Genomic DNA, 15000 nt, shown 5'->3' on the forward strand with positions numbered 1-15000 from the left:
GTTTACGATTCCATGTTGGTCACTATTTGTAAGCGATTCCTCCTTTCATTTTTTTTTTTTTTACCAAATACACTTTCCCCCCAACTGCTTTGATTATACAAAGCAGCTGCTGCAGTGTTATGCAAGCGATTCCCTGTGATAATTTACACAAAGAATTTTGATTTAGTGTGGGGAAGGAAACCTGCTGTGAAACTATCAAAGACAAAAGACTGCACCTAATTCATGCGTATAAAAGCCCCACATTATCAAGATCAATTAGACGGATGAAAAATGTTTACTTTGTCTTGAGCACCCTCATAGTGTGTGCCTTAAATGAAATTAAATATCCAAACAATGGAGGTGTTCTATTTAATGCACAATAGCTTGAGAGGTACTGTAATTCATTTCTTAAGATACATTGAATTTGTTAACTGTAATTAAATGACAGATGGAGCAAACAGACAAACAGTTTTGTTTGCTGAAATGCCAGCTATGAAATGTCAGGGCAACTAGCTTAGCCACAGGTGGGCACAAATGCCATTTAACAACACAGCAGACGTGTCTTTTACACAATTGTCTATTTGCTGATATTTTACAAGTTTCTCTCTGTCCTTTACTGTCATTTAAAATAAAGTTACAACTGTATAAAAAATAAACTAAACAGCTGTTTTTCTGGTTACGTATTAGTTGGGTTTAGTGGCCACTGTTGGCGTGAAAAGTTTTCTGTTGCTACGAGACAGCACGTTGTCATCAAAGTGTATTTTAATGATGAGTGACAGCTGCCATGAACGACTGTCTTTGAACCGCTCATAAAAAACAAAAGACAGAGTTGCTGCATAAAAACTGTGCAGAAATTAGTTTGATTACTTTTGTCATCATCATCATCATCATCATCATCATCATCATCATCATCATCATCATCATCATCATCATCATCATTATCATCATCATCATCATCAACAACAACAATATCACATTTTCTTTTCTTCTTGGCTTTGTTCTCCTCTTCACAGTTATATCATAATCGTCATCATCATCATCATCATCATCATCATCATCATCATCATCATCATCATCATCATCATCATCATCAGCAGCAGCAGCAGGAGCAGCAGCAGGAGCAGCAGCAGCAGCATAATCTAAGAGGCAGGTCATCCACCCATCAAACTGCCACATTTTGCCACGGGACAGCCATGGCCTCATGCTTAGGGAGCTGGAGCCTCATGTACGAAGCTCAAAAAAACTACTAGTTGTTTTCCACGGACACGTCCAGATGTACTAAAACTGACTAGACGATGAAAACTGCGGATCTCTACGCGAATTTCAGGGCTGCCTTGGAAGTTGCCGTAAGCACTTTCTGGTGCATTTCGGCATTTTGGCGGCACACAGAGGCATGCAGCGCAGCTACATGTGCTGTACGTGGAGCACGGGCGGCCAATCAAACGTGGATTTGAATGTTGAATGTTGAATGTTGATGAAAAAAAAGGCCACTTCAACATAATTTATTGTTGAGACACAGTGGCAGTTGGTTAAAATGAAACGGACTCATAAAACTGTCCTTGAATTACAACGAAATTGGATGCCCAGCAGCAATATTATTTCAAGGATTAGCCGATATTAAGCATTGAATATTTTCAGGACTACGACATCTGCCATGTGTCTTCTTGCATTTGTTGGGAACGTCTTTGTCTTTTAACTAAGGCTACTGTAAAATCAGTCCATCAATTAACAGTTGGATTTCTAACTGAGTATTGGCTTGAGTATGTATACACTTGGCGTGTGTATGCATGCGTCATCTTCCATATTTATACTTGACATAAATGTTTATTTCTCAGCAGCCTTGGCGACTGCCCGCCCCTCGCAATGTGTTTGGGTGTAATGCCTTGTAAATATCATGTGAGGGGAAACCTGCATTGTACTGCAGTATAAAATGACAGTTTTGTTTTTCTGCAGTCCTCACATTAAGTATTACCAAATGCCAGACTTTATACACGCCAAAGTAGTTGTTATGCGCAGCATCTTTAATTGGCCACCTCTGAAACGGCTACTTCACCTCGCATCATGTAATGTATTTCCCGCCCCCCTTTCCCATTCTTTCAACCAATGAAAGCACTCAAATCAGTCTGTTCATAGTAATTAGAATATTCATATGGAATATTTAAGGGAGGAGGCACGCATGTGCTCGTGCATGTGCGCAAGATTTCACGGCAAAACCTCGTTACGCACTTACTGATACATCCAGATTTTCGCGTGGACCCACACTTTTTAGTAGGACATCCAGGCATTTGTTCGTACATGAGGCCCCTGGTCTTAAGATTAGAGGGCTGCAGGTTTGAATCCCACCTTAACCTCTCCCTACAACTCCATCCATTGCTGAAGTGCCCTTGACACACTATGTATAATTGCTCCAGGGACTATACCATTACCCTGTACATAGCTGTTATTCGCTTTTGGATAAAAGACAAGAAATGAATGTAAAAGAAAAGAAATGTAATGTAATGTAATATACTGCCATCATCATTACTAGTAGGCCCTACACCATTTGCAGCTTCCTCCTCCATTATCATCATCATCAACTTCCTTTCTCCTCTGTGATTGTCGTCATCTTCGTCATCATCATCATCATCATCATCATCATCATCATATTGCATCCTTTTCTATATGTCTTTCTTCTTCATCTTCCTCCTCCTCCTCCTCTTCCACATCATTATCATCATATTCATATTTATCTTCTTCATCATCATCGTCATCGTCGTCGTCGTCTTCTTCTTCTTCTTCTTCTTCTTCTTCTTCTTCTTCTTCTTCTTCTTCTTCTTCTTCTTCTTCTTCTTCTTCTTCTTCTTCTTCTTCTTCTTCTTCTTCTTCTTCTTCTTCTTCTTCTTCTTCTTCTTCTTCTTCCCCTCCTTCATGGTCTATCATTTGCATCAACAATGCAGAGCTCTCATCTCTCCACTCTCATCATCTAGAATGCTTGCTCCTTCGTCAGGTTCTAATCTTACTTTTTCTCCCTCTTGTTCTTTGTCATCTTCTTCCTCATCTTGTTTTGTTTCCCCTTCACCTCCTATCATCAGCAGCGTCAACGTTTGCAGTTCAAGTGTGTGAATGACAAGGTCACCCACCCGCAATATGTTATCTTCCTGCGTCGCCGTGGTGATCGGGTGTCATGGGGATACGTACGTCTGCATAATTCAGAGAGGAAATGTTGTGATACTGCTATTTCCAAACCTCTCATTTTTTCATTACCCCACCACCCAATGCAGTACAAACACACTGACGTGGAGACGCAGACACACGCACACACGCACGCACGCACACACACACACACACACACACACACACACACACACACACACACACACACACACACACACACACACACACACACAGACACACACAAACCCAACCACCCGCCCACCCACCCCATACCTAAAAACAAACACACACACACAAACACACATTCTAATCCTCCACCCACCCCCACCCCAAACCTCAGTGAAACCACAGACTGTACGGTATATGTAATTTCACACATATTATGGGGTGCCATGCCACCTTGGTCCGTAGTTGAAAATGGGTTTTTGCTCGGAGACAAGACGCGGCTATTTATCCCCCCCCGACGGGCCCGGTAATTTGAGGATGAAATCATATGGGATTAATGCGCATTCAGCTACAATGTACCGCGTCTAGTGCCTAGTGTGTGTACTGTGCGTGTACTGTGTGTTTGTGTGTGTAGTTTGTGTGTGTGTGTGTGTGTGTGTGCGTGTGTGTGTTTGTGTGTGTAGTTTGTGTGTGTGTGTGTGTGTGTGTGCGTGTGTGTGTGTGTTAGCAGTTATGTACTCTACTCATGAATACATAATTATGTATTTTATAAGCAATCACTATGTACTTAATGCATGCATGCATGTGTACAGTTTGTGTGTGTGTGTGTGTGTGTGTGTGTGTGTGTGTGTGTGTGTGTGTGTGTGTGTGTGTGTGTGTGTGTGTGTGTGTGTGTGTGTGTGTGTGTGTGTGTGTGTGTGTGTGTGTGTGTGTGTGTGTGTGTGTGCGTTTGTGTGTATGTGTGCTCTTTCCCTTTAGCATTACAGCCCCTTAATACTCAGTAATGCGACAGCAATGTTGTTACAATGTAGTTGAGTGTTTTCAGCAAAGAGTAGACCCATTGACAGACCCAAGTGCATTAAGGGGCTATATTACATTGCATTACACAGAGCAGACGCTTTTATCAAAGTAGCTTAGAAACAAGACCATAATCAATAGCATACAATACTAGCGGAAGTAAAAGGTACACAGACCAAGCAGTGGAAGAGCTTGTTTTCCCCTTGTTTTGTCTGTGCTTATTGTTTATTTATTCTAATCTTCTAAGTTTATTGAAGTAGCCTTCATGTTTGCTAAAGCATGCAGCGAGCAAAAAATAAAAAATCAGCCATCATTGTTTGCTTAACTCATTGAGTGCCAGCCATTTTCAAATTCAGAACCATCCAGTGCCAGGCTTTTTCAACATTTGAGTGTTTTTTCAAGCGCCATAAAAAATGGAGTTCTTTGTCCATGTGAACAACAAACATACCAGATCAACGTGTTAGGCCCCACCCCCCCAAAAAAAACACAATTGACTTGATATCAAGTCTTCGGCACTGTGCCATACATTCTGAAATACACGTTTTCAAGTCCATGGCACTCAAAAAGCTACGATTAAGGTACATGAAAGAGTCCCTAATTTTGGGGCTCCTCCTCCCAAAGTGCGCAGCTGGCCAATTCCTGCACAAATGACAGTCTTCAAGTCAACAGTAGCATACACGGGCGCACTGTTGCATGCTTTTTTTCACTTACACCCATACACGCAGGGTAAAATCAGCCCCGAAGAGGCTAGAGCACATGTTTACCAATGTGGCAGCGAGGGAAAAAAAGTCCTCGTTGTTTGTGTAATGAATAAAACTCAGCAGCACTTGCACAGACAAACACACAGGGAAGTAGACTAACTGGTACTAATTACGGCTCTGAGACCTTGATGTTCAAACCTTCGAATCTGTGTACCGATGTATTAATAATGAGCTTACACTGGAGTTGTACACCAATTAGTTAACGTGCAGTTAATGCAGTTAATTATTACACACCTATTATAATCTAATTGGCATACACATGGTTGGAATTATCTAAACTTTTTTTCTTTAAAAAGGCAGACAAATATGCAGTGCATATACAGGTATAGTTATCATAAAATGAATATACAGTGACCTCAACATTTCCAAAGCCCAGGCTGGTCCATTTTCTCGCATCTCGTCTTTGGCTGTATTTCGCTTTTAGAAGAAGTGTGGTGAGTTTCTGCTTTTTTTATTCTACATTCATTACTGTAAGTAAGGCATAACGGATCCCTTCCCAATTACCTGCCCTTCCATCAAAATATGTCGTTTTAACAAGTACACACTATCTTCCGCAGAACCATAGGTGTGTGTGCATGTGTGTGTGTGTGTGTGTGTGTGTGTGTGTGTGTGTGTGTGTGTCTGTGTGTGTGTGTGTGTGCGTGCGTGCGTGTTAACAACCTTAAAACTTACCAGGTGGTTGCTCAAGAAAATCCAGATTGCATCACACCTTTTCTCTTGACATCCTCTTCACACCTTTATTTTTCACCCCACTTTCTTAACTGTTACTTTTCTAACCATGCCTATGTTCGAACACTTCACATCTTAGACTGAAAGTGCAATGTGTGGTAAGGTTTTGACAAGTCACAATGACATCCCTCTGTCTGCAATAATGTCATAAATTAAAAGAAAAGTTCTGATTTTGCATGATTTATGCTATGTATAATTTACAGTAATTGCTCATTAGTTTTTTCATAAAGGCTTTTGGTCCAAACAGTAATATTTACACTATTTTCAGCGATATTAGGAAAGTATGTATAATGCTGGTACACGCGCGCACACGCACATGCACACGCACACAGCACACACAGCACACACACACACACACACACACACACACACACACACACACACACACACACACACACACACACACACACACACAAACTCGCCCTTGCCGTCTCACATACCGATACCTTCAAATTTGAGAGACTTGTTGCCTCAGTGTTTCTGGCTGCCATATTTTGTTTTTCCAAACACTTCCTTTGGGAGGTGTATCCTCCACACCGATTGCATCATACTCTCTTCTTTTCACATTCCTGACACACTTCCTTACACACAAGAACAATACAGTAGGCTATCTAGGCTTGCCTTTTTTTTGGAACATGTCTTCCTTCTCTTTTTTCCGCCTCTTATTTCAAATTTCAGTTTACAGGTGAAGACAGGAAGGGAGCATGTGGGTAGAGGAGTATGAAGCTCATCTATGGCTGCATACATACTGTAACTAAATTACTTTTTACATTTGTTATCTTTTCCATGTCCTTGTGTTTTGTGAGTATATGTGCATTTTTTTTGCCTTAATGTCTGTGTATCTGTAGTTGTGTACTTGAAAAATGAAATAAAAAGAAAAACAGGGGCAAGTGTGTGGACATTCAACCTTTATTTTCATAGCATCTGCCGTTGTGTGCAATGTGTTTGTCCAGTCCTTAATTGTCTGTATTATGTGCATGGTGCTGGACATCTTAATTTCATTTGGGAAACAATACAATTTCTCTACTCTAAATAAGTTACTCTAAATAAGCTACTCTGCAGAAAAATACATATAAAATATATTTTTAATGACAAACCCAGCCAAATCAACGGTAGCCGAATTAACGGCCACAAGCCAGAATAGATTTGGAAGTTCAGCCTTCAAACAAAACCACTCTTCTACACAGTAAAACAAATGTGGTGTTCATGTTCCAGAGTTAACAAATTACTCTACCAGTGCTGCAGTCAAAATGAATGTGTCAAATTTCGCAGATGGCCAGTGCAATTTCAACTCTACAGCAAGACGATTGCCCACCCACTTTGCTCCAGGTGCCACCAGTGTTATAAATGCTGTCACATTCCAGTGTAAATATTGGGTAGAATTAACTTTGACAATGTTACACTGACCAAAGAGTAAAACTAACAATCTTTTTTGAGTGGGACCAAATGATATCTGAGATGGGATTAATTTGTACTTTTTAAGAGTTATAATGAAACCGGTATTTTTTTTTACTGCATACTACTAGAATCACATTAACACTTGCACTGAGTTCATATAACTGAATCTATTTTCTGGAATACCCCTAAGGTACAGACATAGCAAAGGCATCTCTCCCTTGTCTCTGGAGACATACCACCTACGCAGGAAGGAACTACAGTACGCGTGCTGTTCTCACCACCAGGGAAGCAGGAGCATTTGAAACAACACTTACGTTCAAGCCAAACGTTCAAGCCAAACATCAAGGTTTTAAAAAAGGCAGCATGATCAAGACCAAGTGTCAGACCATATGTCTGAAACTGACAACTAATAGGGTTTTCACACCTGGTCCCCTAAGTGAACCAAACTCAGTCCTCTTTAAACGGACCAAAAAGCGAACCGACAGCAAAAGGACTCAGTTCTGTTTTTGTTCATATTGTGAGTGTATTAAATAAAGAACTCGCTGAAGGCTTTTAAGGTGTGTCACTCTTATTTTTTATCACTCTCTGTCCTCTAGATCAGTGTTTCCCAACCTTTTTTGTCTCGCGTACCCCCAAAGTCTTTTTTGTTGTACCATGAGTACCCCCTAACCCATGTTCTATATCTCTTCCTCTATCTCAGTGTGACTATGCTCCATACATTGGTTATAATTACATTTTTCCAAGTACCCCCTGTAGTGTGCTCACGTACCCCTAGTGGTACACGTACCCCTGGTTGGGAAACACTGCTCTAGAGCCCTCCTTAAGTGATTACAGCTAGTCACAAGTGTAACTTGTCAGAACTGATAAGCGAACCGAACTGAGACCACGTCAACCAAGGTCTCAGTACGGTTCGCTTCCGACGGGTTCTGGGTACGCTTTGGAGCGTTCACATATGCGGCAAAAATGCTGAGTCACTACTCTGAGTTTGCTTAGGTGACTGAAAGGGACCAGGTGTGAAAACGCTGTAAGATACCACATATTACCCTGTGGCGTTTTAATCAAACGGGCGTTGGATTACAGTGTTGCAGCTTCAATTCCCACCCTTCCACTCTATACCTCACATTACGGCTAAGGTGCACATTATGGCTAAGTTGCAAGGCATCACACACTGCTACTGTGTGAGTGTAACCAATACCCTTTGGATAAAAGTATCAACTAAGTGTAATGTAATATAATGAAAAGTCATTTCAAATAGCGTACGTAAGTGTATTAGGAACATTTCTAAAACATCTCGGGGAAATGTGATGGAAACATACCAATTAGCAGAACAGACTGAGTAATGGAAATCAAATCGACTGACGATGATACTACTGTAGTATATTAGCTATATAACGCAAATGTAATGGAAACAAATGTAAGGGAAACATAATAAAAAACACAATAGAAATGTACTGTCTACACAGTATGTCGCTGCACATTCCCGGCTCGTGCATCAGATCAATGTGACGTCCTAATGTAATGAAAGCCGTCTATACAGGAGAGAAGTGCACACATCATTCCCGACAAATGCATCAGACAAATGTAACGTAATGCAACATAATGGAGGCCTAAAGGAAACATACCATCCACGCAGGAGGGTGCTGCGCGAGTCGTTCCTGCCACTTGCCCAGGGAAACAGGAGCACTTGACGGTCTGGGAGCGCTCCTCGATCTTGTTCTTGTTGCAGCAACGATGGAGAGCCACCACTTCACACGTGCCTGTTCTTACCGTGTGCTCTACAACCACAAACAAGATAACCAAAAACAGGACACAGTTATTCAAGAAAAAAAAAGCTTATCGAAAAACAAGAAACAGGACAGATATCCCAAAACAGGAAAAAGGTTGTTCAACAAGAGCAACCAGAGATGGCAACCTGGCCCCCTGGCGCAATTCTACATGTATTTTATGTTGTGTGTTGGGCTGCACCCGCAGGCGACACCAAACATTGCGGGTGGGTTCACAGACAAACAGACAAACTGACACTACGGGCATTTCTCAAAACCTAGTGCGCGCACTTCCAAATGTATTCAGCCTAATTAGTCATGCCCACTGATTGGATACTCTTTATTAATCACACCCAGTGATTGGATACTCCGTAGAGTTCACTAAAGAGTATCCAATCACTAGGCGTGACTAATTAGGCTTATACACTTGGAAATGTGCGCACTAGGTTTTGAGAAATGCCCAAAGATTAGCGGAGGGGATCATTACAATACCTTCCCCATACCCCTCCAGGAGTCCAGTCAATAGAATACATAGCATTAGTGCTCTGTCATTAGTGACCTTCCTCCCTGGGCCTTGGATAACTGACCTGTTTGTCTCCCCTTGTCGGTGGGTCTGCACACAGGGAAAGGTTAGGTTTAAATGCTGGTTAAAATGTGGAAGACCCCCATAGGTCTTCTAAGGGTTATGAGGGTCTTAACGGGGTGTTAGGGGTAAGGGTAATTAGGTGGGGTTGAAAGACAGACAGACAGACAGACAGACAGAGAGGAAAAGAGAGCATATAATTTCCTCTCCCTCGCTGTGAAGCTTAAAATTAGCATTGGCAAGGAACAAACTATTGGTTCATTTATAAATTTGCACGTTTCTGTTCTGTCAGAATCACAATTATATAATGTAGAAAGGAGAGAATGGAAGTCTCCTCATGCAACTTTTTACACAGAAGATGGCAGGGTGGGGTGAAAATGTGCATGTGTAAGCATTTATCAGCTAAAAAACTGACATGAGTTCTTATTCATAAGAATCTGTTCGTCATCTCTATGGGAGAATGAGCTTCTCCCATAGAGATGACTCCCTCATCTCACTGTAAGAACTGGGGACATACATGTCCTTATGTTATTCATTATATACATACGTACAACACTCTCTCTCTCTCTCTCTCTCTCTCTCTCTCTCTCTCTCTCTCTCTCTCTCTCTCTCTCTCTCTCTCTCTCTCTCTCTCTCTCTTTCCCTCAGACAGACAGACAGGCAGACAGAATACAGGGACACCAAGAAAGGCAAAAACACAAAAAGGTAAAAAAAGACATAATCAAGGAGAAAAAAACAACAGCCACGTACTCGTTACGGTACCACATATTTAGGTAATATTCATCACACCACGATCATTTATTAGCCGTGTGACTCAACACACTCTGCTAATTAGCAGTGACATTTCCGCGAGGTGTCCTTCGATGGAGGTGCATTTAGCTCCGCTGGTAAACACCTAATTAGGAGTGCTGGGATATTAGCCCCCCGATTGTGATTCTGGTTGTATTTGGGCAGACAAGCTTAACTAATTAAAGCCCATCTGCATCTGCATATCTAAGAATTAAACACAAACACACATGCATGTATGCACAAACACACATGCACGAAAGTACACACGCACGCACACACGCACAGACACAGACACACGCACACACACACGTGTGCTCACACACAAAAATACACACACACCACGCGCACGCACGCACGCACGCACACACACACACACACACACACACACACACCCATCTGCACACACACAAACACAAACACACTCTCACACACATGCACGCACGCACACACACACAGAGCAAATGCACGGAAATACAAGTCAACCACATGCAAAGGCTACTGTATCACAGCAAGACAGGAGAGAGACAGGAAGAGAGAGGGAGGAATGCTTGTGCTAGGAGGAGAAAGAATGGAGATACGAATCAGACACAGACAGAGGGATGAATAAAGAAAAGGAAAAGAGAAGGAAGGAGGGAAAAAGAAGAGCAGAGAATGGAGAGTGCCAGAGACACAATGGAATTTGTATCAGGTAAAATGACATAGAGAGAGAGAGAGAGAGAGAGAGAGAGAGAGAGAGAGAGAGAGAGAGAGAGAGAGAGAGAGAAAAGAGAGAAAAGAGACACGAGTCAGAGAGGAGAGAGAGTGGAAGAAAGGCCATGGATAAGGTAAGGATGCATTGAATAAAAGAGAGAATGAAACAGAGATGAGAAAAGGTAAGAAGATACATGTATGTTGCAAAAAAAAAGAGTTGGGGGAGGAGAGTGATGGCCAATTAGACAGAAATTACACACACACACACACACACACACACACACACACACACACACACACACACACACACACACACACACACACACACACACACACACACACACACACACACACACACACACACACACACACACACACACACACACACACACATGTGATGAGTCAGAGAGGAAAGGGGAGATGAGTGAGTGAATAAGATAGACAAATGAGAGAGTGTATAATGCTTAAAAACCTGAGAGAAAGAGAGAGGGGGTGGGACTAGAAGGAGTGAGAGAGAAATAAAGAGAAAGTGGAAATAGTGGAGGGGGAGAGGGGAGGAGGAGGGCAGAGAGAGAGAGAGAAAGAGAGAGAAAGAAAGAATGAGAGGAATGAAAGATGGTTGGAAATTCTTTTTCAACCTTACCAAAAAAAAAAAAAAGAAATCCTCTTACAACAGAATCTATTTGTTCCGTTAGAGAGGGTTCAGATTGGCCCGATAAACTGAGCAGCAAGGCAGAAAAACCACACCACTTTTATAAGGGATCGAGTGTTTTTGCAGCCAACCGAACACCACCCCCCCCACACGAGAAACAAACAAACAAACAAGCAAATAAATAAATGAATATATAAAAAATAAATAAAAGGAATATATTCATAGACTCTACTGCACAAACAAGCAAAACAAATAAATAAACAAAACAAACAAATAAGCCCAGAGTCACTTCAGAACTAATCCCACACAGAATTGAAGAGGTGTGTGTGTGGTGCGGCCATGATAGCGCTGGTGTTTTTGGGAGGAAATCATTCACATGCCCACACACACATACTGTACTTACACACGTGCACGCACAACATGATCAAACACAAAACCATACACACACCACACACACTCAGGGTGTGTGTATGTGGTCCTGTGTGTGTGTGTGTGTGTGTGTGTGTGAGAGAGAGAAAGAGAGCGATAGAGAGAGATAGAGACCACCGCTGTAAAACAAACACTGTTTTCAAAGCACCAGGAAGCAAAATGACATTTGACAAACCATACAAGAATGAAAGCACAAGGCACTTCAAGCCTTGTTTAAGCATGGGAGACACTTTTATTATCAATACCCAGTTGAGAACGAGAGCTGGAGCTTCTGCTGAGATGTATTGTTTTTTTCACTCACGGCTAAAACCAAGTCACTGTGAAAACTGTATGTTTTCAATGTTTTTTAAGTGTTAATGACAACACTCCAATACGTGTGGCATATACAATATTGCATCCAAATCCCAGTTTTTCCTGATCGCATTAACACAGTTGTCACTCCAAAAAGCGTATTTCATAACAGTTAACGAATCAGGCTAACCAGGGGTCAGTTTCTCGATTCTTGTCGTTGCTAACCGTCTTAAGACTGTCTTACCATTCCCTTGGATTTAGTGGTGAGCGTCGCTGTCGAGGGATTAGCTAAACAGTGAGAGAACTGAGCTAGGAGGGTTTCGTCAGACTATATGTGGAGTCAAAATCTTTGGGTAGAGCACATAGGATGGCGTCGCCAGGCTAATCGTTTTGACAGTTTATGATTGTGTAAAACTGTTGTCAATTACATAACGTTCATGCCAATTCTTTTGTTGTTTCTGTTACTTAGCCAGTGACTCTGCTTGATCAGGATCTAGTGACTGAAATGTAGCCAAGTAGATGCTTTGCATACAAACATTTCAGTTGTGTGTGAGTGTCTTTTCTTAGGTAAAATTGACCGTAGGCTAGGAAGTAGGGCTGGGTGGTTTTGGAAAAAAATGTGTATCACGGTTTTCTTGATGAAAATTGATATCACGGTTTTTACCAGTTTTTTTTATAAACCGTGATTCTCCCCCAAACCTCAATCTTTCTGAAGAAAAGACTTAAAAATGAGATAAAATCATGAATTTAAATTCATGTGTCTTTTTCTATTTTAACTACTTTTTCATTTAAATAATATATTTTATAATTTATAGTTTTTATTTCCCTTTATCACCCGGTGAGCAGACGGTATGTCTTCTGATTGGCTGAGCAGGTGTCCTTTATTCCCCGGTAGCAGGACACCTATATTGTCATGCGGGCGTGCAGGCGTCCAAGTTGCTTCTTTTCTAACTTTCTGGCGAAGTGCCGTTACTAGTTTTATCGCATCTGGTTGTCTAGTCAAGACCGCATCGTTAGTTCTATCGCATCTGGTTGTCTAGTCAAGACCCCGTTACTAATTCTATCGCATCTGGTTGTTAAGTCAAAAACCCAGTCGTCAATTCTATCGTATTTGGTTGTCAAGTCAGCCCAACGTTCTGCGCGCGTCCTTACATGCCTCCGATAGAGGCGCGTCTCACTAGATTAGGAAGTGGTGCCCATAGCAACGTAAGCCTAGCCTGGGCGAATAGCCGACTGTTGACTCCGTCAATCAGTCTGGCAAAAGCCAAGAGGAATCCGTCTCCGTGGACGATGGGAGATGGTCTGATCTTACTCTTTTAAATTAATTGAAGTTCCAAACTCAAATTAAAACCCATATTGTGCTTTATTAGCATGCCTGTTACGTTATAGCGTCGCAAAAGCATACAAGTAACAAAACAAAAGTGTGAATATTGTTACCTTAACCAATCAGTAATAGAGCTCGCGGGTGAGTTCTACGTCACTACTCTCAACTGTTTGCTGATTGGCTAAACACTGAGAGAACCGAGCTCGAGGCTTTTGCCAGACGATGTGCGGAGCCAAAATCTTTGGGTGGAGTACATGGATGGCGTCGCCAGGCTAACGTAGGCCTACCAAGCGCAGTGGTTAATCTACTTTTTCACGAAGCCTTAGATCAACATATTAATAAATTAATACTTAAATGCTGGTAACCTGTTGATAAGCGGAATAGCGGCCTTCGAGGTGTCCCGATATCTAGGCGCCGCCTCGTCCATTATTTCCCTTGATATCGGGACACCTCGTTGTCCGCTATTCCATACTAATCCTATCCAACAAATTCTCAGAGGAAGCACCATTGCATAGAATAGACTAAAATCTCCACCATGGGCAGACATGCTAATCAGTGCCTGTAGTGCCACCATAGAGAGTAGAAGGACATTATAAGCAGCTGTTTTTGGCTTGTTTTCTGGACAGCCCAAAACAGCTTATTTCTCGTTCTACACCTGGCAACACTGATTACTAGGTCCATGTTGAGCTTGATTAGCAAATAAACAGCGGAACACAAACGGACTGAAGAGCCATGGAAAACAAATGGATTTACTTGACATTGTGTGAATATTTACATTGAATTAAAGGCCAAATGCAACGAAGGTATTTTGTCCGGTAGTTTGTGTCTTATGGCGATAACTTTGCTGCTATTTTGCTCCTCAATCATTTCAAACATGTAGCAATGTAGGCCTATCTTGTCTGCTCATTAGGCTATGTGTTTGTAAGCTACTTCAATCGTATGACAAAACACATGCAGCCTTCACAGCAGCGCATTCACACAGTTGAGATGGTCATTAAATACAGTTAAAGGGGCTCCAGGTAGGATTAAAAGTTTAATTAATCACTGTCCCGAGTCAGCCGATGGTTATGTGAATCATTACTAAGTTAGCGATCGCGACCACTCGCGACCACTTCCACAGTCCCCTGTCAGAAAACCCTGAATGCAACTCTTTGACTGAACGGTCCGATGGAGCGTCGTGTGAAACACTTTCCAAACCAAAAATGGCTTTACATACCGTATTCAGATTTGTATCAACTGCTGGAATTCCGTGATGAAAAACATTCTCACAGCGAGTTTATTTGAACAACATTTTTTCATTACGGTGTGGATTTTGAGACAGGCATGCCACGGGCACCGCTCACACAACGTCATCCTACTTTGTGCCCCTTTCAGAATTTGAGAACTGTTCTAGCCTACTAAAATAGCACCACATAGAATTGCATTTTATATAACATTTTCAGCTCAAAGGTAATTGAAAGGTTTGTCATGATTTATCCATCCATATGGGTTCATCA

General features: G+C 41.7%; 1 protein-coding gene across 1 annotated transcript in view; it reads right to left on the reverse strand.

The window, feature by feature from the left end:
* Window positions 1–15000, reverse strand: part of LOC134464233 (chemokine-like protein TAFA-2) — a 52477-nt gene that overhangs the window by 25352 nt on the left and 12125 nt on the right. The window contains exons 3-4 of the mRNA XM_063217707.1: window positions 9334–9359; window positions 8606–8758 (exon numbers count right to left, since the gene is read on the reverse strand). Of these exons, the coding sequence (XP_063073777.1) occupies window positions 8606–8758; window positions 9334–9359 (179 nt within the window). The remainder of the gene's footprint in view (window positions 1–8605; window positions 8759–9333; window positions 9360–15000) is intronic.

This window comes from Engraulis encrasicolus, chromosome 15, assembly GCF_034702125.1.
Source record: "Engraulis encrasicolus isolate BLACKSEA-1 chromosome 15, IST_EnEncr_1.0, whole genome shotgun sequence".
Classification (NCBI taxonomy): Eukaryota; Metazoa; Chordata; class Actinopteri; order Clupeiformes; family Engraulidae; genus Engraulis; species Engraulis encrasicolus.